This window comes from Taudactylus pleione, unplaced genomic scaffold (assembly GCF_031769625.1).
Source record: "Taudactylus pleione unplaced genomic scaffold, aTauple2 ptg000481l, whole genome shotgun sequence".
NCBI classification, from domain to species: Eukaryota; Metazoa; Chordata; class Amphibia; order Anura; family Myobatrachidae; genus Taudactylus; species Taudactylus pleione.
This window is the reverse complement of record NW_028284883.1, coordinates 3,058,924-3,085,062: the sequence shown is the minus strand read 5'-3', so window position 1 is coordinate 3,085,062 and position 26,139 is coordinate 3,058,924. Positions and strand designations below refer to the sequence as shown.

The following is a 26,139-nucleotide window of genomic DNA, read 5'->3' as shown; positions in this document are numbered from 1 at the left end:
GAATGAGGGCCTCTGTGTGTATATTTGGGTCCTATTCCCAAGATATTTCATTATGGTATGCAATTATTCCAAAATACAGAATATTCCGTTATCCAAAATACCCCTGGTCCCAAGCATTTTGGATATGGGAGACTCAACCTGTACTACATTTGCCAAATTTAAGAAGAGGTTTGGAATTTCTAGAATACAAACTTCTGTCACTCAAATATTTTCTTTTTATGGAATTAGCCACTCCAATGGGGACCGATGGAGACAAATGCGTTCCTTCATTCTAAAGACTCTCAAAAGCTTTGGTTTTGGAAAGAAAAGCATTAAGGGGAAGACACAAAAGGAAGCGCAGTATTTGGTGGGATAATTTAGGAAGTTTCAAGGTACAGTATACAACAAAAATTGTAAATGGATACTTTAAAGACAAGGGGGTATATGTAATAGCCTTTGGACTGCAGGCATTGGTGCATACCATTCGAGGCTGCCTAATGTTTTAAAGTGGCCATTATTTATAAGGCAATATCAACCTGGTTATGCCTTTTAAATGACTGCTAATTTAAAACATCGGGCAGCCTCGAACGGTACTCGCCAATGCTTGAAGTCTGAAGCCTATTACGTATACCACAATGTGTATCATGTTTAACAATATTTTATGGTGTTACATGATTGACTTTTGTTTATTGTCTAGAGGCAAAAATCATCTACTCCATCTTCCATTTTCTTCATTAATCTGTATTTCCTTCAGAAATATGCTATGACCCAAATTAAATATTGAAACTGTTCCATAAATGAATGATTAACAGTTAATGAAGGCAACAGACATTTAGATGAGAGTATATCTCATACTGTATCTCCATTTCTGTTCCAGTTATTTCCTTAGATCCAGTCAAGAAGATTATGGACGCCTTCTCTAATGTACTTTGTTCCATAATATTTGGAGACCGTTTTGAGTATGAGAGGATGAGAGGTTCACCAACCTTCTTAACATCACAGAGGAATTTTTCTACACCTTATCCTGTCCGTGGGGACAAGTAAGTATTATGATTACAAGGCTTACAATGTGCAGTGAACGTATGGTTTACAGTGAACACAAACACCCAGGCCTGTGAGCCGGCTCTACTTTGGGAATACATTCGAGTATGTCTGAATTTTTAAAGCAGCAAGCATGATAAAGGCTAAACCAAGCTGTATTCCTGCAATGGCACCAGCTCGCAGTCTATGGGGTAGATGTACTACACTCCTGAAAGTGATAAATTGGAAAGTGATAAACTGCCAGGCACATGAAATATGACACATCTGATTGGTTGGCAGTTTATCACTGTTCAATTTATCCCTTTCCAGAGCTTAGTACATCTGCCCCTATTACATTTAGCTCTCTATGTTAGTTTGGTATTATAAAAATCCTTGAAATATAAATGCAATGCAGAAAATACATATGATTGCTATTTGTAATGACCACAAACAACTGTTCATAAATATACTAATTTTGCCGTAGCAATTAACTGCAGTGTTTTTCTCTCTATATACCATATATATTTAGGATTACAATTTCTCTGGAGTTAGGTTTCAGTAAGGCTTGTCCTATATAAAGCCTTAAATCACCATGCAGTACAAATAAAAATGCATTTATAACTTATTTATATTGAGGAAATATAGAGCATGAGCATCAGAGGCGGTTCTTACCTTCTTTTGGAGGAGGGGCTGCCTGTGCTTCAGTATTCCTCGGGCGCAATCCGGCCCATATCCATTGTGCATGCGCAAAAAGAAGCAGAATCAACTCTATTGTCATCAACAATCCACAATGCATGAATGGTTAACAAAAAATACAAGTGCCAATCAATTACTGAACATCATAAAAAACAAGAAACATTGCCTTAAAAAACACAGTACAAAAAAGAACTGAAATAAAAACCACAATCAAGCCTCATGCATGCGCAGTAAAAATAGCATCAGCACTTGGGGCTGCATCAGCTGCAGCCTCTAGAGCCCAAATAGGGCCGCTATAAAATAGAGTGCCTCCAAATTCAAAATTCTTTATCTGCTAATGGCAGTCTGGACTGGCAGTCCAAAGGAGGGAAAACTCCTCCCCCTGGGACTGCCTGTCTAAAGCATGATTAGCAGAAGCCAGTAATGCTTTTACTATAGCAGCCACAAGAGGAAGGTAGGAATGGTAGCTGTCATAGAGGGAGACCGGGAGGCTCACAGGGGAAATGCAGATTTTACTGAGGGTGGATTGCAGCTACTGATGAGCAGTATGAATAAGTCTGTCCTAGATAAAGTCTTCTATTGTAATATCATACAGGGAAAATATAATATCCCTCTTCACTTTGGGCCAGGTGTAGGGTTAAATATAAAATGCATCCATATACTTATGTAGCTGCAGCTGTATATTTATTTAGTTGCTTGTATCTTAAAATATGTGCCATGTAAAATCTAGTGATAAATTATCAGCCACACTAAATCATGCTTGCTGACCTTTGGCCCTGTTGTGAGCGTGGAGCAGCTGAAGTGGGCAACGCCGGGGGTGTGGTGAAGTAATTGCATCATCCTAGATTAATTATTATTATTATTATTATTATTATCATCCTTTATTTATATGGCACCACAAGTGTTCCGCAGCACCTTACAAAGTACATAGACATTTAAGTGAACAAGCAATACATGAGTTACAGTACAATACAATGCAGGATAAGGACAAGGTTTATATACAATGCTACATTAAGAAACAGGGCATAAGCAACCAGGTGTTAGGTCCCTGAGTGAGGAGTAGATGGCAGTATAAGGAGTAGCACCAGAGGGCCCTGCTCGTGAAAGCTTACATTCTAAAGGGGCGGGCCAGACAAACAGTTGTGACACAGATTATCAGCATTGTAAAGTGTGGGGCAGGGACAAGATGATGTGACTCATCCTGATTCACGTCATTGGCCTCTTGTATCGCCCACTTCACTCGGGATCTAGGCGGCCACAGCCAGGGTAGCAGCCAGTACCAGGAGATTCAACATCATGACAGTCAGAATTGCTGTCATACTAAATGAGTTTACTTGTGGTGGAGTATAGCATGGGGTATGAGTCGTCATGTTGATTTTTTCCACCTGGTTCACAGAAGGTTAATAGATTCTTTGAAGTACCTTCTTCATGATTTTACAGCTCCAGAACATTCTTCCAGGGGTTATGAACTACATCCCAGGACCTCATAAGAAGGTAATCACCCTCTCAGAAGAACTATCCTCATTTATATTCGAAAGAGTGAAGATCAGCCAAGAAACTCTGGATCCCAGCTCTCCCAGACATTTCATTGACAGCTTCCTCATTAAAATTGAACAGGTATGTCACTGCATAAACAAAATAATGTAACAAGTGGTTTTTGTGTTTCTCAATCATCAATTGCAATTCTCAAAGGCGAATACAGTATAACCTAAAATGTAAAAAAGAGAAAAAGAAAAAATATACACTGTAGTAAAAATTAATAATAATAATAAGCAGAATGATGTAATACATTTGTAAACTCCCTCTTTTAAGAACAAAATCAGGCACTGCTATGTCCTACAGATGCAGGTAGTTGCACAAGCAACGTAGAAGATATGGACCAGTATGGAATTCCTATGTTCTGAGGATTCTAAAAAAACAAAAGGTTCTGCTATAGACACTTACACTAATGTAGAAATAATATGTGTAACCTCTATCTAGGGTTAATCCAGCAAACAGGTGATATGACTATATGAACTGTGTTAAGAATTGAAATATAAGTATTGTTATATAACTATTATCTCTATTTAATGGTTAATATAAATAATATTGTACCACAAATATGTAATAATATGTGTACATATACATAATTGGTGGTGTGGGCCAGAATCATCCAGAAGGTTCAGGATGCCTAAAACCAGTTAGAGCTAGTTCTGTTCACTGTGCACACTGAGGAGAAGTGACAGTTGGAGAGAGGGGTCAGTTAGAGCTGAGCTGACCTGAGGTGACGACTGAAAGAGGCGGGAGTCTGAGTCAGGTACCTGATGTAGAGAGACGGAGCCCGTGCTCTCAAAAGTGGACAGCAGATGAGGAGAGGTGATGAGTGGCAGCTAATGAGTAGGGGGATCAGAGCAGATTTCTGCCCCTTTAGGCAGAAAGAGAGCTTACCTAATGTCTGAGGGGAGCAGCCAGAGCTGTCAGTAACTGCTGGTGCTGACTGGAATACGTCGGGAGAGGTCTGTAATCTCTCCACAGTGACAGCCCTATATTCTCTTCTTACTATACCCACTAACTTATACACGGAAAAGATCCTCTAACATATCATACAATGGGCATAACTGTGAAAGCAGAAACGTCCCCTGCAGCCCTCCTCAGTGATTAGTGAAATAAGACTGCAGTATCTGTGTATATCTAATACTAGACTGCTTACTACTATTATATCAGGGGCTCTGTGACAGAACGCAGCCACACAACCTGGAAGTCAGTCAGCTTCAGCCAGAGCCAGACAGGTGTAAGTCTTCTATAAACTCATTGAGGCATTCACTAAGTACAACAGCCTAAGAAACAGCCTGTGACCTTACATTAAGTTGCTGAGTTCACCTGCCTCACTCAGGATATATATAGACAATATTCACATAACATATAATTATATATACCCCTCAAAACTACAGCTGCAGGTGAACTTTGTGCATCACATCACCTATATCTAATTTGTAATACTATTCAGTGGAGGATATTCCCATGTGCAGTCATCACCTGCAGGAAGAAAACAAAACTATTATTTCATCCAGCCTTGATAAGTCCAGTGGCGGGCTGGGCCAGGGGGCAGGATGCCATGTGCCCCCCGGGCCGCAGCACCATGCGGGCCATGGGCCACGGGCCGTGGGCAGTCTGTGTCTCTGTGACACAGCTGCACTGTGCATGTAGCGCTAACCAGACAGAGTTCGGTCAGCGCTACACAGTGATTGACAAACACACAGCCACCAGTGCCGGCAGCTGTGTGTTTGTTTTGAGTGGCAGCCAATGAGAGTCTGTCAGACTGTCACTGACTGCTGCTGCGCCCACTGCCGGAGCAGCTCCATCTTCCTGCTCCAGCAGTGGGTAATGGGAGAGATGTCATGGCATCATGACATCTCTCCCATAATGCACAGTGGCCCAGCCCAGGAGGACGAACGGAGAAGCGGATGGCGGCCCTGGAGTGGGGATACAGGTAAGTGTTTTTTTTTTATTATGTGTGTCTACCGCACTACAAGGGGGAGACCACTACTGGGGGCACTACAAGGGGGAGAGCACTACTGGGGGCACTACAAGGGGGGTGGAGACTACTACTGGGGGCACTACAAGGAGGGGACTACTACTGGGGGCACTACAAGGGGGAGAACACTACTGGGGGCACTGCAAGGGGGGTGGGGACTACTACTGGGGGCACTACAAGGGGGGACTACTACTGGGGGCACTACAAGGGGGAGAGCACTACTGGGGGCACTACAAGGGGAGGTACTACTACTGGGGGCACTACAAGGGGGAGAGCACTACTGGGGGCACTACAAGGAGGAGACCACTACTGGGGGCACTACAAGGGGGGACTACTACTGGGGGCACTACAAGGGGGAGAGAACTACTGGGGGCACTAAAAGGGGGAGGGGACTACTACTGCGGGCACTACAAGGAGGGGGACTACTACTGGGGGCACTGAATACGGGCCACCACTACTGTGGGCACTGTATAAGGGGATTACTACAGGGGGCACAAGGGGCACTGCACAGGGGGGACCACTACTGGGGGCACTGTATAAGGGGCACTGCATAGGGGATCACTACTGGGGGCACCTCTGGAGGCCTGCATAAGGGGGTCCTCTCCTGGGGCACAGGGGGCACTGTATATGGGCACCACTACAGGGGGCTGTCCTATATCTTTATTTATACTTTACATTAATTCCATATGGACCCGCCTCCTCCCTGGAACACTTGAGGGGGGGGGGCACCAAAGCACGCACGTGCTCTGGGCACCCTAGCTACATGCTACTCCTCTGCCAGGGCCACCTGCATGCATTTGCCCCCCAGGCTAACAGTTGCCAGCCAGCCCCTGGATAAGTCCATATATATATATATATATATATGCATATATATACATCAACTTTCTTCACACAGTGATTGTTATGCTAACCAACTTCTCAGTATGGAACATGTAATGTGAAAGTAAAGGAGGATCAATAAGTTCTGACAGCCATTTATTTAAGGGTTAATACTTTAGCTGCCATATATTATCTCTTTCTGGTCCTTAGTTTGAAGAAGCAAAACAGTGGTAAAGGATTGACCATTATTTATTTTAAAGAACAATATAGTTATTTATATGTATTTACTAATATTGTGATAACAATGTAAGTTTATTAGAAAAGGTAAACCAATAGGTACAGAAACTATTAGAGTGCAAACTAAGCTGTGGGTGGGTAATGTGTATCTAACCTAAGAGTTTGTATACAGATATATATATATATATATATATATATATATATATATAATCCAACCAGTGATCGGCACTCTCCGTCATCAAATAACACCTTACCGGGTGCCCTCCGTATGTAATTGAAATAGAGCCAAGTATCGGTTACCGAAACGTTGAAACAGATTGGGCTGTTGTCCTCATAACTTTAAAACCGTGAGTGCCGCCGATACTTGGGTCTATATAGATATATATATATATATATATATATATATATATTCAGTATATACATTTAAGTTAGTGAAGGAAGCATATAACTAGATTATAGAATAAGAGTCCTCACCCATCTTAAAGTATGCAGTAGGAGGGTTATTTACTTAATCCATTTGTAAGTGTAGATATGTGCTTGTGGTTTAATGTAACATTGTGTAACTAATGTTACCATAATTTTTGTGTGATTTATGCATTATATTATTGTGCATCCTCAGTATAACCCTCTTTCATAGGATCTGCATCCTGAAACGTTCCAGCCTAATAAAGTCTGTATTTGTGTCAGATATACGTCATGAGTAATTTGTCTATGACCGGGTTTGGCAAAAGGGGAAAACCTTTCTCAAACACTCTCTCCCACAGATAGGGGTTCTCCCAAGCCAGCCCCTGGTAGCTAGATATCGTATATACAAGGCTTGGGTGGATGCACTATAGAATTAGCCCAAATGCATAGCAGACACACAGATAGTCTGAATACCCTAATTTAATAGTAAAGTAGAGTTACATATGAAACATTAACTCTTATAATTTATGACAATTCTCCTTTATTGCAAACCGTGTTCTCCCTAATATAATATTGGATAAAAAATAGTGTGAAAATGTTTATTAAGAAAGTTAATCATATTAGCTATAAAAAGTCCTCACTCCCGAGGTTCTGTAGGATACACATTTGACAATGTACTAATTTTATTCTTACAGTGTTTTATAATAATGTGTTGCCTTACATATATGAATGGTCAGTAAATAAATTGATCTATTATCAGTAAAAATTGGGACTTTTTTCATCATATTGATGTTGATACAATTTTATTGTAAACACATAATTTGTTATTGAATTTTAGAATTACTCAAGCATCCTGTAATTCAGGTTCATTAATGAGAACATTTAATTTAAAGAAATTGTTTTACTTATTCCTCAAAGCTTAGGAAGATATAAACAATAGGGTTGGGTATGGGAGACCGGCAGTCGGGATCTGCAGCCGGGATGCTGGCAATCAAGACACTGACAGCGGCATGCTCAGAATCCCAACAGGTGCTATGTAAGTATTCTAACCCTCCCTCTTCACCCCCTAACTCTCCCTTCCTGCATCCTAACCCTAACCCTCCCTACCCTACTCCCTAACCCTCCCTGTTAGTGCCTAAACCTAACAATCCCTTTTAGTTTCTAACCCTAACTCCCCTGTGGTGTCTAACCATAACCCCCCTGTCCCCACAGCCTAACCCTAACTCCCCCGTGGAGCTTAACCATAAGCCCCCTGTCCCCACAGTCTAACCCTAACCTCCCCCCTCCTGCAGCCAACCCTAAACCCCCCCAGTGGTGCCTAACCCTAACCCCCCTGTCCCAACAGCCTAACCCTAACCTCCACCTCCCATTGCCTTACCCTAACCCCCTGTGGTGCCTAAACCTAACCCTCACCCCTACGACAGTAGCTAACCCGGCCCACTATACTTACATTCAGGATGCTGGCTGTCGGGATTCCGGTGTCGGCATCTCAATTGATGAATAAAATCCCGGGTTGCACCATTCAGACTAGACCTGGATTGTCTACTTGGGACAAAAGACCCAGTAAAAACCCTGGTCAATTGCAGGGGCAGCAACCCGGAATATGTTCCTGGGTTGGTGCCTTTAAGACATACGAAAGACCCGGGTACATTGGCCAAGCCCTGGCAAAAACTAGGTATGTCTGAAAGGGGTTTTATTCACATATTCCTACAGTATTCTGTGTATATGACCAGATTGCTCCCCAGTTTAAAGTTGTTTGATTAACTACACACTTATGTCTTGATGCTGAGTTGCATGTAATACATACACACACTACATAGATATGGGAGCTAACCTCTGTCACTCTATTTATAATAAAACTACAACAAGTGATGCATCTAGTGCTTTCACATCTATAAAACCCTTTAAGGCGAGTGGGAAACCAATTTTTAGATTCTGGGGCCAGATTCTTATTCTTCTTGATAGTAACTTTCAATCATGGATCAATATTTCCATTTAATAGAGGATCTTGTTGTAATACATTAAAATAATTGATTAGGATATATTTAAATGCACCAGATTTATTATTAAATTTGGAAATGTAATATAACTGAGGTTCAGAATTAACCTGGAACCTATCATTTTTAGATCTACTCGTGTTCCTATGGACAAAAAGTTTTTATTTATCCTATTTCAATGCTTTATTATATGCAGATAATAACAATGTTTTTGGATACCCTCTTTTTCCAAAATCTTGAAATTATATATCTGCTTGATTTTTTAAAGGCGCAATAGTAGAACAATTTCGACGAAGCCTATTAATGCATTTCATTTGGTACAGCATGTACTGTATGCCAATGTGGTTGTGCATCATTGACATGATGTGCTAACCAGAGCAGAACATTCATGGAGGTTATGCCAATGGCTTCAGGAGCTATGTCAAAGAAAACTTTGGCACCCATAGGGGAGTGGCATGCGCCAGACAGGCTGCAAAATAATATTTACACAAACTGGTGGTGCACAAGCCTCCTGAGACATTTTGTTGGATATGGACTTGAATAAAGGGGCTTAATATTGGACCAGACAAACTGCATCACCATGTTTTTTAAGGCTGATGGGCAATATGTGGAAAAGGTACAGTGTAGTATATTCATCTTGAAGAGAAATGTAACCTCTGTCTGAGCCATGGGCCACTCACCGTGAATTCAAAGATTTTTCTTTAAAAAGGGAGACTGACCTCAGTATTTACTTGGAATGTGGATATGTGATTGTGTGCAATTTTTCTAACTTGGGGTCAAAAGTCATATTAAAGTTATCGCTCAGGATAAAGTGAACCTGGCCAAATGGATTATTTATTGGAATAAAGAGGCAAGAATGGAATTTGATGCAGATTGGTGCATAGCAGCAGAGCACTGTAAGAGCTTCTGGACTGACGCTATACTAGCCAGAAAAGAAGGAGGTTCCGCTGGAAGTGAGTTAGTATGTAGCAATGGGCTGTAGGGAGGTGGGCAGAGAGGGACAAAACAGGGGACGGAGTGGGGTAGAGCAGCAGATAGGTGGTGCACTGGATAGAGATGGGGCAGGATGGCATAGAGTGGTGAGTGGGATCGGGGAGGAGCAGGTGTGGGACAGGCCAGTATGGCACACCAGGAAGTATTTTTATACTTAAGTGTGGATTCACCAACATTGAGCCATATTAAATTTCAGCCGAGCCACGATACTTTTTCATGGCCCGACTTTTTCGCCTACTTCGTCTGTTTTGTAAGTGGAAAAGTATCACGCGCGTGCCCACTTTACCCCGTATTCAATTTGAAAGTACGCAAAAACGGGAACAGGCAGAAAGTACTGTCAGATTTGGGAAAATCAGCCTGACACCCCCCAAAAGATGCTCTGACATGGGGGTTCCCTATGGTACTCTCTGATTTGGCTTGCTGAAGGTATTTGGTGTTTTTAACGGGCTCAATAGCTGCTAAATAGCGTTTTTCTATACCTGATGCAGAATAGTATTCAGGAGGTTTTTTTGCAGAAAATAAGTTATCCCAGCAAATTTGGGGTACTTGAAAATGGGGGTAGGCATATTTAAAAGTTGCTAAAGTGAAATTGAAAAAATCATGAAAAATACACCTGCTGCAAGCACCTGCAATAAAAAAAAAAACACTTGGGGCATACTTGGGGACCCACCCAGAGTCAAGTTCGCTAGTTTTTAAGTTTGTCCCCCAACATTTTTCTTTTGCCCCAAAATGAAAGTGATTTTTTTGGGGTGTTCTTAAGTGTTTTTAAAAAAAAATGTGGGGACAGTTTAACTTTGGGGGACTGTCTGAAGGCTGCAAGGGGGTTCCCGCAATGTTTCACCCCAAAACCCCAATTCTGCACTATTTTCCGCCTAATATTCATATGCGAAACTTTTCCGCCTATTACATTGCACTGAGGCGGAAAGTCTTTCAAATTGAATGCGGGGTAAAAGCAAAACAGGTGAAAATGACGTCATCGGTGAAAAAGTATCGCGGATCTGGGCTTTTCGCCTCAAGTTGAATACAGGCTGTTATATTTATATATATATATATATATATATTTATATACACATATATATATATATATATATGACAATGCTAGTTTTTTATATAGCAAATACTGCTGCTTATTTATTGTTCGAGAAATATTTTAAATTGTTGCCATATATATACATGCTGAATACTATTTGGAGAACTTTGAACTCACTGATGTCTTTGCAGGAGAGGAATCGCCCCAATACAGAGATCAATATTAGGAACCTATTAGTAACAATCCATAACCTGTTTTTAGTGGGAATAGAAACTGTGAGCACTACCTTGCGCTATGCACTACTTATCTTACTGAAATACCCAGAGATACAAGGTAAGTAGATGGTGAAGCTGTAGAAGGGAATTAAAGACTGTTTCTGTTGTATAACAATAAATTACACTGAATGTTACAGTATGTTTAACTAAAATAAACAGAAATGCTATCTTTGTATTTTGAATATCAGGGATTCACAGGGATATAATGGATCTGTTACATCCAGTGCAAGTTTGATGCTGCTCATTTTGGGTCTAAAATGCTTCAGTTATTCAGCAGTGAATCCCTCAGGGAGGTTTGTACTTGTTGCTAAAAATTTTCAGGTTACACCCCGAGTTAACATCAGTTCTTAACTGGGTAGACAGTAAAAAAGTATGAGTACCGATTTAGTGGATGCTGAGATGCCAACAAGCAACCAAAGACTAGTACAACTGGAACAAAGGCACCAGGCTCAGGAGTACCAGATAATTGTACTGTATTATGACCTGAGGGGCTTACTCTGCCATCCGGAGCACTGTTCCTTGTAATGAATTTGTCACCAATTTGGTACAGGGATACCTACTTATCATCAATAATCACCTACTGCATCATAGGAGCTTTAGTCAATGCAACCACCAGGTTCCTACACATACACTTGGAACCGCTTACTTCTGAGTATGTGTGTTAACACTGCTGCAGCACCTCCTGGGTGATGATTGCTAATTTCCACTGACTACTTATTATGGTAAATTCCACTATGCTAGCAAGCATGGGGGAGCTCAGAGACAATGTGCCCAACTCAGGACAGCCAGAAAATGAATATTGTGCTTATCTGCTGGTCACAGGATACAACGCAGATGAAGGCAGCATTGAAGTAAGTGCAGATGTGAACTCATACACTATTGCTCATGAAGAGCCAAATAGCCCGGTCTCGGTGCACCAGGTCCCGGGCAACTTGGCCATGTTGATTGGCTCTTTACCAAAGATGTGCCTCCTATACATACAAATAAAACTACTGGAAGCTACAAAACTGTATTGCTAGTGTATGCAGACCACTGTGATTTGTGACAGTTGTACATCTGTGTGTGACTGAGTCTGAATCTGTGTAAAAAATAGAAATGTTCAGTTTGTTTTCTTGAAAAATGGGGTTCCGGACTACAGATAGACAGTATTTATTTAGACAATGTCTAGATAGACACCAGATGTTAGACAGTGAATAGTTACACAGGGGCAAAAGGTCGACATGGACAAAAGTCAGACACACTAAAGTTCAACATATAAGAAGGTCGAGAGGTACAGAAGGTTGACAGGGTCAAAAGTTCGACATGAAAATGGTGGATACATAAATTGTCAACACATTTTTTGTTTGTTTTTTGTTTATTGTTAGGGTTAGGCACTTTCTGGAGGGTTAGGGTTAGACACTTATCCAGAAGCTTAGGGATAGGCACCATGAGAGAGGGTTAGGGTTAGGCACCAAGGGGAGGGTTAGGGTGAAGATTAGGACTAAAACACACAAAAAAATTGTCAACCATTTTTGTGTTGACCATTTTCATGTTGAACTTTTGACCCTGTCGACCTCTTGTACCTGTCGACCTTCTTACATGTCGAACTTTAGTATGTTTGACTTTTGTCGCTGTTGACCTTTTGTCTCTAACTGTTGACTGTCTATCTAATTACTGTCTATCTCTTATACCACACCCTGAAAAATAAACACACCTGAACTTAAGGGTTCTGAGTCGCATTGATTCCCATGTCAGACAGTTCGGAGTCACTTTGGGGTTCCAGGTGCAACCAAATTCTGGCTTGGGTCTACTGTCAGTTTGGAACTCTGACTTAAAAACTGTACTCCAGTTTTTTATTGCATGTAAACAGGTCCAAATTACATGATTTTAGCTGTTTTTATAAAAAAAATATTGATTTTTAAAGAGAATCCGAACCAAAACCTAATCCAACCAAAACACTTAAGGGTGGTTTAGCCAAAACCAAAACATAAATAAATGCATTTAATATACTGTACACACTGAGGCATGTGTACTGTAGTGTCACACACCTAACCTTCTGGTGCACTTTAAAGACTCTGTAACATGACAAAGCTCATTCAGGAGCCCTTCCTATCAGTGAGCAGGCTATATAAAGTATATCCTATGTTGCCAGAGCTTCAGTCTATATGCCAGCCCTGCTACGTGTCCTTGTTTGGCATGGTGTTCCTTGTGCCCAGAATCTATTTCCAGTCCATTCCTGATGGTGTTATGCGCCTCATATGCTTCAGTTCATCTCAGCTTGAGGTTTCCTTAGTTCCTCATTCTGATCAGACATCCTCAGTGACTTATGCCTCTCTTTCATACTGTATGTCCCTTCCTGACAGTAATTTTTGCAGCCCATATACAGTAGGGTACCATGACCTCTGTGATGTGTCCATGTGGGTGTCCCTAGTGAATGCCTGTGCCATGCTACACTCTGTGCTCCCATAGTGAGTAGCACTAGACTGATCCATTACATCTTTTTGGGTTTCTGATATGTAGAAAGCATTGTGTGTTTAATATTGCAATATACAGAGCTGTGTAGAGGACACTAGATGAAGATACTATTAGTAGATTATCTTATTACACAGTCTTGATTATTTAATAATTAGTTACATTCTGTGTTTCTTAAGCTATTGTTATACGATGGTGGCTACATTTGTCTCTATTGTTCTGAATCCCCAATACCTATGTCTATTTCAGAAATTGTATTCCCTTATAACTACTTATCTCTACTAGAGGCACTTTATACTTTAGGTTGATTATGGCTAATATACTCTACAAGTCTTACTGTAAGTTTGGCTTTCAAGATTCTGGATTTAACAATATTGGAGAAGTGCCATTTGGCCTGTTTTCAATGGCTAAAATTAAAAAGCAACATTTTAATTGTGTTTAAGTATCTTCGCTTCATATTATCGTTTATAGAAATAACATTGGTATTCTGTGATTAGAGATAATTTATTCAATTATTGACAGTTTTGTTCTTCTTTTTCACTTATGTTTCAAGAGCATACATCCACTGTGATTACAATTTTGCATTTTTTAAATTAGCTCATTAAAATCCACCCAAATTTAGGAGAGAGAGAGAGAGAGAGAGAGAGAACAAGCACCTAATAGTGTAGTATATTATAGCATATTGTTCCTTATAGTAATATGCATATCAGAACTACACTTTCTGAAAGCATATCTGCAGAACGTTACTTCTCAGGTGTAGTTTATCTCCCCTGTTAGAACTTACTCTCATATATCATCACTTCAGATATACTGTATATTCTGTATGTTTTATATGCTGGATGATTATCTTTCCATCAAATATCTGCATCCAGCTAAGACTCAAAGATGAAGCATGTAATCATAGAAATATATCTCCATAGTGCAATATGTAAGTTTATAAATGGGAACATTTATTAAACATCATACAAGCAAAGAAGAAGACATACATAAAGATAGCTTATCTGTGTCAAAGGATATGGAATTCTCATCAGAGTCCAAGCGGTAAATTTACTAAAGTGAGAGTTTTAAGAAGTTTAGATGTTGCCCATAGCAACCAATCAGATTCTAGCTATTATCTTTTAGAAGGTGCTAGTTACATATTAAGTAGAATCTGATTAGTTTCCATTGGCAACATCTTCACTTCTAAAAACTCTCACCTTAGTAAATTTACCCCCAATAAATGTTAATTCCTCAGGATATGATGTAATCCAACAAAATTCCACTCTGTGGAAGAAGTAGTGGAGTTGTGTAGCCCCGACATATATTAAGATTTACTATAATATACTACATTATTAGGTTCTTTTTCTATATCCATCTCTATCTAGACTACTATATTGAGTGACCTACCTATTGGTCTCTTGAAGAACTGAGTTGCTACTCATCAACAAGTTATTGGGGAAGTGTTGTTTACATATTTTCTCAAATATTTGGGAACTGATATTATTACATTTTATTAACAGTGTATAAGTATGTCTTTCAAACCTACAGTACTTAAGTGTAAGGTATAGCGCCATAAGCCTTTCAGCATTATATATTATTATTAGCCTTTGAGCATGTTCTGTTTACTCAGATAAACTGGGATTAACACCAATTTAAAAATTTTTTTTTTTACAGATAAACTTTATGAAGAGTTTGATCGAGTAATTGGACAAGATCGAGTCCCAAATTTTAATGACCGGATCCATATGCATTATACACAGGCTGTGATTCATGAAATTCAAAGGTTTGGTGACGTTATTCCTATGAATCTGCCACATATGGTTACAAAGGACACCCAGTTTAGAGGATATCTGATCCCCAAGGTATGGTATGAACCCACTTTGTTTATATACTCTCCAATCAGCTTTTACTAAATTTAACAAAAGTAGAGATGACCCTCGTGTTTTGGTTTTGGATCTGGATTCATCTTCATGTTTTAGTTTTGGTTTTGCAAAACCACTCTCAAGTGTTTTGGATCTGGATTTATTTTTTTATTTTTTTAAAAGGAATAAAGCTATTTTTTAAACAGCTAAAAGCATGTAATGTTTGCAATCCAAAACCCGATATTCGGATTTAAAATCTGAATTTTGGACTGCTGGAAGATCAGAATTGCAACTCGGATTTATCAGATCTCCTCACAGATTAGAACCGTAACTCAGATCTGTCCAGAATCATGACATTTGGGTGGCTTTGGATTTCTGGAGAACCGAACAGCACATCTCTAACCAAAAGCAGTGAGGTCACTAAGAATATTTCCTAATGAAGAAATATCATATTAGTTCAAGTATACATCCATTCTGTCCAAGTTTTAGAACATAAGAACAGCTGTCACATGTTTCACATATTTTAAATATTGGTTCCTGAAAGGTATTTCCTTCTGAAAGTGTACTTACCTTTTGTGTCACTTTTCTTGTTCTCACTACAAGTAGTTAATGCAGAGGTGAACATGCATTTGTATCTGGAGTATATCTTGCCTGAATTCACACTACACATGCTTTGGAAATATGCATACACAAATGTGTACAATATAGAGCCATGGGCATTTTAATTGCATATATAAATATAAAATAATTGTCAAAATGTAGAAACATTTCACTGACATTTTGCTGTTGAGCAGGTACATTTTTAAATGCTGAGCATTTGCTAGGCAGCCCATGGTACATTACAATCTCCATACTGGTAGGTTTGCTATTCCTAGTATGACACTGACTTCAAGATGATGCTCACAAAGGAATTCTCTTAAGCTAGGTACACACTTAATGATGAGTGTACCCAGCAATGTGACAGGCGGTCTGTACACACTGGGTGATCCGGTGCCCGACCATCCAATATAGAGCTGCATGGGATCATCAGCCACGTCGCCTGATTTTACTGCATGTATAAAAGATCAGATGATGAGGCTGAATCGTCCAGATCATTTGCAACATTGTGTAGTGTGTAGGGGCCTTACACTAATAGTGTGCAATATTTGTCAAGATGCAGACACAATACAAAAGCAAACACTTCTCCCTCGGTAATCCCTATCATTAATCTAACACTAAAGTTCACTTCTCCACTAGACCGGCCAGCTTGTCCAGCATCGATTACCCCAACCACAGAAAATCAGCATCTTTATAAGCCCTAAGCTCCACCCCAGCTGTATCTTAATTGGTTGGGTTTAAACTAGGGGTGAGCGGGTTCGGATTTCTGAAATCCGAACCCCCCCCGAGCCCCACCGATCCGAGGCAGATCCGAGTCAGGCTCGACTTTTCCCACGTGACTCGGATCTGAAATCGAGGCAAAACGTCATCATCCCGCCTTCCGAGTATCGCGGGTTTTGGAACCTATATAATGTACCCGCGTCGGCGCCATTTTCTCACTCGGCTGTGGACAGTGAAGTGGGAGGGTGGGAGTTAGGGCTGGCTGGGCTGTGTAGTGTAGTGTAGTGTAGTGCAGAGTAGTGTTGTGCTGTGCTGTGCTGCGCTGTGCTGCTGTTGTCCACTACTTCAAAGTCCAAAGGGGTTGGCTGTGTTGTGCTGTGCTGCTGTTGTTAATAGGGGCTGTGTCCACTACTTCAAAGTCCATAGGGGCTGGCTGGACTGTGTTGTGCAGTCAGTTCTCCATAGGGGCTGTGTCCACTCCAAAGTCCTGTGTAGTGTCCCAGTCCTAAAGGGGAGCTGTAGTGTTGTCCAGGGGGTGCTCTGTCCATCAGGGGTGCTCCCCCCAAGTGCTAAAAAAAATAATATTTTTGTGTGTTTGTGAATTGTGTGCGCAGTAGCCGCACGTGCATCAACAAAGTAGTGCCAAGCGTGCGCCTGTGTCATAAGTAAAGGGCCGGCTGGCTTGACCGTCAAAGGGTGCTGTAACCCCCAAAGTACACTCCAGTCCAAACCAAAAAAAAAAAAAATTCTGTGTTTGTGAATTGTGTGCGCAGTAGCCGCACGTGCATCAACAAAGTAGTGCCAAGCGTGCGCCTGTGTCATAAGTAAAGGGCTGGCTGGCTTGACCGTTAAAGGGTGCTGTAACCCCCAAAGTACACTCCAGTCCAAACCAAAAAAAAAATTATTTTCTGTGTTTGTGAATTGTGTGCGCAGTAGCCGCACGTGCATCAAAAAAGTAGTGCCAAGCGTGCGCCTGTGTCATAAGTAAAGGGCCGGCTGGCTTGACCGTCAAAGGGTGCTGTAACCCCCAAAGTACACTCCAGTCCAAACCAAAAAAAAAAAAATTCTGTGTTTGTGAATTGTGTGCGCAGTAGTCGCACGTGCATCAACAAAGTAGTGCCAAGCGTGCGCCTGTGTCATAAGTAAAGGGCCGGCTGGCTTGACCATTAAAGGGTGCTGTAACCCCCAAAGTACACTCCAGTCCAAACCAAAAAAAAAATTATTTTCTGTGTTTGTGAATTGTGTGCGCAGTAGCCGCACGTGCATCAACAAAGTAGTGCCAAGCGTGCGCCTGTGTCATAAGTAAAGGGCCAGCTGGCTTGACCGTTAAAGGGTGCTGTAACCCCCAAAGTACACTCCAGTCCAAACCAAAAAAATAATATTTTTTGTGTGTTTGTGAATTGTGTGCGCAGTAGCCGCACGTGCATCAACAAAGTAGTGCCAAGCGTGCGCCTGTGTCATAAGTAAAGGGCCAGCTGGCTTGACCGTTAAAGGGTGCTGTAACCCCCAAAGTACACTCCAGTCCAAACCAAAAAAAAAATAATTTTCTGTGTTTGTGAATTGTGTGCGCAGTAGCCGCATGTGCATCAACAAAGTAGTGCCAAGCGTGCGCCTGTGTCATAAGTAAAGGGCCGGCTGGCTTGACCGTTAAAGGGTGCTGTAACCCCCAAAGTACACTCCAGTTCAAACCAAAGAAATTATATTTTTTGTGTGTTTGTAAATTGTGTGCGCAGTAGCCGCACGTGCATCAACAAAGTAGTGCCAAGCGTGCACCTGTGTCATAAGTAAAGGGCCGGCTGGCTTGACCGTTAAAGGATGCTGTAACCCCCAAAGAACACTCCAGTCCAAACCAAATAAATATATATTTTCTGTGTTTGTGAATTGTGTGCGCAGTAGCCGCACGTGCATCCACAAAGTAGTGCCAAGCGTGCGCCTGTGTCATAAGTAAAGGGCCGGCAGGCTTGACAGTTAAAGGGTGCTGTAACCCCCAAAGTACACTCCAGTCCAAACCAAAAAAAAAAATATTTTCTGTGTCTGTGAATTGTGTGCGCAGTAGCCGCACGTGCATCAACAAAGTAGTGCCAAGCGTGCGCCTGTGTCATAAGTAAAGGGCCGGCTGGCTTGACCGTTAAAGGGTGCTGTAACCCCCAAAGTACACTCCAGTCCAAACCCAAAAAAAAAATATTTTCTGTGTTTGTGAATTGTGTGCGCAGTAGCCGCACGTGCATCAACAAAGTAGTGCCAAGCGTACGCCTGTGTCATAAGTAAAGGGCCGGCTGGCTTGACCGTTAAAGGGTGCTGTAACCCACAAAGTACACTCCAGTTCAAACCAAAAAAATAATATTTTTTGTGTGTTTGTGAATTGTGTGCCCAGTAGCCGCACGTGCATCAACAAAGTAGTGCCAAGCGTGCACCTGTGTCATAAGTAAAGGGCCAGCAGGCTTGACCGTTAAAGGGTGCTGTAACCCCCAAAGTACACAACAGTCCAAACCAAAAAAATATATATTTTCTGTGTTTGTGAATTGTGTGCGCAGTAGCCGCACGTGCATCCACAAAGTAGTGCAAAGCGTGCGCCTGTGTCATAAGTAAAGGGCCGGGTGGCTTGACCGTTAAAGGGTGCTGTAACCCCCAAAGTACACTCCAGTCCAAACCAAAAAAATATATATTTTCTGTGTTTGTGAATTGTGTGCACAGTAGCAGCACGTGCATCAACAAAGTAGTGCCAAGCGTGCGCCTGTGTCATAAGTAAAGGGCCCACTGGCTTGACCGTTAAAGGGTGCTGTAACCCCCAAAGTACACTCCAGTCCAAACCCAAAAAAAAATTATTTTCTGTGTGTTTGTGAATTGTGTGCACAGTAGCCGCACGTGCATCAACAAAATAGTGCCAAGCGTGCGCCTGTGTCATAAGTAAAGGGCCAGCTGGCTTGACCGTTAAAGGGTGCTGTAACCCCGAAAGTACACTCCAGTTCAAACCAAAAAAATAATATTTTTTCTGTGTTTGTGAATTGTGTGCGCAGTAACCGCACGTGCATCAACAAAGTAGTGCCAAGCGTGCGCCTGTGTCATAAGTAAAGGGCCGGCTGGCTTGACCATTAAAGGGTGCTGTAACCCCCAAAGTACACTCCAGTTCAAACCAAAAAAATATATATTTTCTGTGTTTGTGAATTGTGTGCACAGTAGCCGCACGTGCATCAACAAAGTAGTGCCAAGCGTGCGCCTGTGTCATAAGTAAAGGGCCGGCTGGCTTGACCGTTAAGGGGTGCTGTAACCCCCAAGTACACTCCAGTCCAAACCAAAAAAAAAAATATTTTCTGTGTCTGTGAATTGTGTGCGCAGTAGCCGCACGTGCATCAACAAAGTAGTGCCAAGCGTGCGCCTGTGTCATAAGTAAAGGGCCGGCTGGCTTGACCGTTAAAGGGTGCTGTAACCCCCAAAGTACACTGCAGTCCAAACCAAAAAAATAATTATTTTCTGTGTTTGTGAATTGTGTGCGCAGTAGCAGCACGTGCATCAACAAAGTAGTGCCAAACGTGCACCTGTGTCATAAGTAAAGGGCTGGCTGGCTTGACCATTAAAGGGTGCTGTATCCCCCAAAGTACACTCCAGTTCAATCCAAAAAAATAATATTTTTTGGGTGTTTGTGAATTGTGTGCGCAGTAGCCGCACGTGCATCAACAAAGTAGTGCCAAGAGTGCTCCTGTGTCATAAGTAAAGGGCCGGCTGGCTTGACCGTTAAAGGGTGCTGTAACCCCCAAAGTACACTCCAGTCCAAACCAAAAAATATATATTTTCTGTGTTTGTGAATTGTGTGCGCAGTAGCCGCACGTGCATCAACAAAGTAGTGCCAGGCGTGCGCCTGTGTCATAAGTAAAGGGCCTGCTGGCTTGACCGTTAAAGGGTGCTGTAACCCCCAAAGTACACTCCAGTCCAATCCAAAAAAAAAATTATTTTGTGTGTTTGTGAATTGTGCGTGCAGTAGCCGCACGTGCATCAACAAAGTAGTGCCAAGCGTGCGCCTGTGTCATAAGTAAAGGGCCTGCTGGCTTGACCATTAAAGGGTGCTGTAACCCCCAAAGTACACTCCAGTTCAAACCAAAAAAATAATATTTTTTGTGTGTTTGTGAATTGTGTGCGCAGTAGCCGCACGTGCATCAACAAAGTAGTGCCAAGCGTGCGCCTGTGTCATAAGTAAAGGGCCGGCTGGCTTGACCGTTAAAGGGTGCTGTAACCCCCAAAGTACACTGCAGTCCAAACCAAACAAAAAATTATTTTCTGTGTTTGTGAATTGTGTGCACAGTATCCGCACGTGCATCAACAATGTAGTGCCAAGCGTGCGCCTGTGTCATAAGTAAGGGCCTGCTGGCTTGACCATTAAAGGGTGCTGTATCCCCCAAAGTACACTCCAGTCCAAACCAAAAAAATAATTATTTTCTGTGTTTGTGAATTGTGTGCGCAGTAGCTGCACGTGCATCAACAAAGTAGTGCCAAGCGTGCGCCTGTGTCATAAGTAAAGTGCCGGCTGGCTTGACCGTTAAAGGGTGCTGTTACCCCCAAAGTACACTCCAGTTCAAACCAAAAAAATAATATTTTTTGTGTGTTTGTGAATTGTGTGCGCAGTAGCTGCACGTGCATCAACAATGTAGTGCCAAGCGTGCGCCTGTGTCATAAGTAAAGGGCCGGCTGGCTTGACCGTTAAAGGGTGCTGTAACCCCCAAAGTACACTCCAGTCCAAACCAAAAAAAAAATTATTTTCTGTGTTTGTGAATTGTGTGCGCAGTAGCCGCACGTGCATCAACAAAGTAGTGCCAAGCGTGCGCCTGTGTCATAAGTAAAGGGACGGCTGGCTTGACCGTTAAAGGGTGCTGTAACCCCCAAAGTACACTCCAGTTCAAACCAAAAAAATAATATTTTTTCTGTGTTTGTGAATTGTGTTTATGCCGTAGCCGCATGTGCATCAACAAAGTAGTGCCAAGCGTGCGCCTGTGTCATAAGTAAAGGGCCGGCTGGGTTGACCGTTAAAGGGTGCTGTAACCCCCAAAGTACACTCCAGTTCAAACCAAACAAAAAATTATTTTCTGTGTTTGTGAATTGTGTGCGCAGTAGCCGCATGTGCATCAACAAAGTAGTGACAAGCGTGCGCCTGTGTCATAAGTAAAGGTCCGGCTGGCTTGACCATTAAAGTGTGCTGTAACCCCCAAAGTACACTCCAGTTCAAACCAAAAAAAATTTATATTTTCTGTGTTTGTGAATTGTGTGCGCAGTAGCTGCACGTGCATCAACAAAGTAGTGCCAAGCGTGCGCCTGTGTCATAAGTAAAGGGCCGGCTGGCTTTACCGTTAAAGGGTGCTGTAACCCCCAAAGTACACTGCAGTCCAAACCAAAAAAATAATTATTTTCTGTGTTTGTGAATTGTGTGCGCAGTAGCCGCACGTGCATCAACAAAGTAGTGCCAAGAGTGCGCCTGTGTCATAAGTAAAGGGCCGGCTGGCTTGACCGTTAAAGGGTGCTGTAACCCCCAATGTACACTCCAGTCCAAACCAAAAAAATATATATTTTCTGTGTTTGTGAATTGTGTGCGCAGTAGCCGCACGTGCATCAACAAAGTAGTGCCAAGCGTGCGCCTGTGTCATAAGTAAAGGGCCGGCTGGCTTGACCGTTAAAGGGTGCTGTAACCCCCAAAGTACACTCCAGTCCAAACCAAAAAAATATATATTTTCTGTGTTTGTGAATTGTGTGTGCAGTAGCCGCACGTGCATCAACAAAGTAGTGCCAAGAGTGCGCCTGTGTCATAAGTAAAGGGCCGGCTGGCTTTACCGTTAAAGGGTGCTGTAACCCCCAAAGTACACTCCAGTCCAAACCAAAAAATATATATTTTCTGTGTTTGTGAATTGTGTGCGCAGTAGCCGCACGTGCATCAACAAAGTAGTGCCAAGCGTGCGCCTGTGTCATAAGTAAAGGGCCGGCTGGCTTGACCTTTAAAGGGTGCTGTAACCCCCAAAGTACACTCCAGTCCAAACCAAAAAAAAATATATTTTCTGTGTTTGTGAATTGTGTGTGCAGTAGCCGCACGTGCATCAACAAAGTAGTGCCAAGCGTGTGCCTTTGTCATAAGTAAAGGGCCGGCTGGCTTAAACATTAAGGGGTGCTGTAACCCCCAAAGTACACTCCAGTCCACACCAAAAAAATATATATTTTCTGTGTCTGTGAATTGTGTGCGCAGTAGCCGCACGTGCATCAACAAAGTAGTGCCAAGCGTGCGTCTGTGTCATAAGTAAAGGGCCGGCTGGCTTGACCATTAAAGGGTGCTGTAACCCCAAAAGTACACTCCAGTCCAATCCAAAAAAAAAATTATTTTGTGTTTTTGTGAATTGTGCGTGCAGTAGCCGCACGTGCATCAACAAAGTAGTGCCAAGCGTGCACCTGTGTCATAAGTAAAGGGCCTGCTGGCTTGACCGTTAAAGGGTGCTGTAACCCCCAAAGTACACTCCAGTTCAAACCAAAAAAATTATATTTTTTCTGTGTTTGTGAATTGTGTTTATGCCGTAGCCGCATGTGCATCAACAAAGTAGTGCCAAGTGTGCGCCTGTGTCATAAGTAAAGGGCCGGCTGGGTTGACCGTTAAAGGGTGCTGTAACCCCCAAAGTACACTCCAGTTCAAACCAAAAAAATAATATTTTTTGTGTGTTTGTGAATTGTGTGCGCAGTAGTCGCACGTGCATCAACAAAGTAGTGCCAAGCGTGCGCCTGTGTCATAAGTAAAGGGCCGGCTGGCTTGACCGTTAAAGGGTGCTGTAACCCCCAAAGTACACTTCAGTCCGAACCAAAAAAATTATTATTTTCTGTGTTTGTGAATTGTGTGCGCAGTAGCCGCATGTGCATCAACGAAGTAGTGCCAAGCGTGCGCCTGTGTCATAAGTAAAGGGCCGGCTGGCTTGTCCATTAAAGGGTGCTGTAACCCCCAAAGTACACTCCAGTTCAAACCAAAAAAATAATATTTTTTGTGTGTTTGTGAATTGTGTGCGCAGTAGCCGCACGTGCATCAACAAAGTAGTGCCAAGCGTGCGCCTGTGTCATAAGTAAAGGGCCGGCAGGCTTGACCGGTAAAGGGTGCTGTAACCCCCAAAGTACACTCCAGTCCAAACCAAAAAAAAAATTATTTTGTGTGTTTGTGAATTGTGCGTGCAGTAGCCGCACATGCATCAACAAAGTAGTGCCAAGCGTGCGCCTGTGTCATAAGTAAAGGGCCGGCTGGCTTGACCGTTAAAGGGTGCTGTAACACCCAAAGTACACTCCAGTTCAAACCAAAAAAATAATATTTTTTGTGTGTTTGTGAATTGTGTGCGCAGTAGCTGCACGTGCATCAACAATGTAGTGCCAAGCGTGCGCCTGTGTCATAAGTAAAGGGCCGGCTGGCTTGACCATTAAAGGGTGCTGTAACCCCCAAAGGACACTCCAGTTCAAACCAAAAAAATAATATTTTTTGTGTGTTTGTGAATTGTGTGCGCAGTAGCCGCACGTGCATCAACAAAGTAGTGCCAAGCGTGCGCCTGTGTCATAAGTAAAGGGCCGGCTGGCTTGACCATTAAAGGGTGCTGTAACCCCCAAAGTACACTTCAGTCCAAACCAAAAAAAATTATTATTTTCTGTGTTTGTGAATTGTGTGCGCAGTAGCCGCACGTGCATCAACGAAGTAGTACCAAGTGTGCGCCTGTGTCATAAGTAAAGGGCCGGCTGGCTTGACCATTAATGGGTGCTGTAACCCCCAAAGTACACTCCAGTTCAAACCAAAAAAATAATATTTTTTGTGTGTTTGTGAATTGTGTGCGCAGTAGCCGCACGTGCATCAACAAAGTAGTGCCAAGCGTGCGCCTGTGTCATAAGTAAAGGGCCGGCTTGCTTGACCATTAAAGGGTGCTGTAACCCCCAAAGTACACTCCAGTCCAAACCAAAAAAAAAATTATTTTCTGTGTTTGTGAATTGTGAACGCAGTAGCCGCACGTGCATCAACAAAGTAGTGCCAAGCGTGCGCCTGTGTCATAAGTAAAGGGCCGGCTGGCTTGACCGTTAAAGGGTGCTGTAACCCCCAAAGTACACTCCAGTTCAAACCGAAAAAAATAATATTTTTTGTGTGTTTGTGAATTGTGTGCGCAGTAGCCGCACGTGCATCAACAAAGTAGTGCCAAGCGTGGGCCTGTGTCATAAGTAAAGGGCCGGCTGGCTTGACCGTTAAAGGGTGCTGTAACCCCCAAAGTACACTCCAGTTCAAACCAAAAAAATTATATTTTTTGTGTGTTTGTGAATTGTGTGCGCAGTAGCCACACGTGCTTCAACAAAGTAGTGCCAAGCGTGCGAATGTGTCATAACTAAAGGGCCCACTGGCTTGACCGTTAAAGGGTGCTGTAACCCCCAAAGTACACTCCAGTCCAAACCAAAAAAAAAATTATTTTCTGTGTTTGTGAATTGTGTGCGCAGTAGCCGCACGTGCATCAACAAAGTAGTGCCAAGCGTGCACCTGTGTCATAAGTAAAGGGCCGGCTGGCATGACCGTTAAAGGGTGCTGTAACCCCCAAAGTACACTCCACTCCAAACCAAAAAAATATATATTTTCTGTGCTTGTGAATTGTGTGCGCAGTAGCCGCACGTGCATCAACAAAGTAGTGCCAAGCGTGCGCCTGTGTCATAAGTAAAGGGCCGGCTGGCTTGACCGTTAAAGGGTGCTGTAACCCCCAAAGTACACTCCAGTTCAAACCAAAAAAATATATATTTTCTGTGTTTGTGAATTGTGTGCGCAGTAGCCGCACGTGCATCAACAAAGTAGTGCCAAGCGTGCGCCTTTGTCATAAGTAAAGGGCCGTCTGGCTTGACCATTAAATGGTGCTGTAACCCCCAAAGGACTCTCCAGTCCAAACCAAAAAAATATATATTTTCTGTGTTTGTGAATTGTGTGCGCAGTAGCCGCACGTGCATCAACAAAGTAGTGCCAAGCGTGCGCCTGTGTCATAAGTAAAGGGCCGGCTGGCTTGACCGTTAAAGGGTGCTGTAACCCCCAAAGTACACTTCAGTCCAAACCAAAAAAAATTATTATTTTCTGTGTTTGTGAATTGTGTGCGCAGTAGCCGCACGTGCATCAACAAAGTAGTGCCAAGCGTGCGCCTGTGTCATAAGTAAAGGGCCGGCTGGCTTGACCGTTAAAGGGTGCTGTAACCCCCAAAGTACACTCCAGTCCAAACCAAAAAAAAAATTATTTTCTGTGTTTGTGAATTGTGTGCGCAGTAGCCACACGTGCATCAACAAAGTAGTGCCAAGCGTGCGCCTGTGTCATAAGTAAAGGGCCGGCTGGCTTGGCCGTTAAAGGGTGCTGTAACCCCCAAAGTACACTCCAGTTCAAACCAAAAAAATTATATTTTTTGTGTGTTTGTGAATTGTGTGCGCAGTAGCCACACGTGCATCAACAAAGTAGTGCCAAGCGTGCGCCTGTGTCATAAGTAAAGGGCCGGCTGGCTTGACCGTTAAGGGGTGCTGTAAACCCCAAAGTACACTCCAGTCCAAACCAAAAAAATATATA

The 26,139-nt window shown here is 42.5% G+C and overlaps 1 protein-coding gene across 1 annotated transcript in view; it reads left to right on the top strand.

The window, feature by feature from the left end:
* The first annotated feature begins 223 nt into the window (after positions 1 to 223).
* Positions 224 to 26,139, top strand: part of LOC148502857 (cytochrome P450 2G1-like) — an 88,182-nt gene continuing 62,266 nt past the window's right edge. The window contains exons 1-5 of the mRNA XM_088449272.1: positions 224 to 371; positions 857 to 1,019; positions 3,136 to 3,312; positions 10,882 to 11,023; positions 15,070 to 15,257. Of these exons, the coding sequence (XP_088305398.1) occupies positions 3,160 to 3,312; positions 10,882 to 11,023; positions 15,070 to 15,257 (483 nt within the window). The 5' untranslated portion in view covers positions 224 to 371; positions 857 to 1,019; positions 3,136 to 3,159. The remainder of the gene's footprint in view (positions 372 to 856; positions 1,020 to 3,135; positions 3,313 to 10,881; positions 11,024 to 15,069; positions 15,258 to 26,139) is intronic.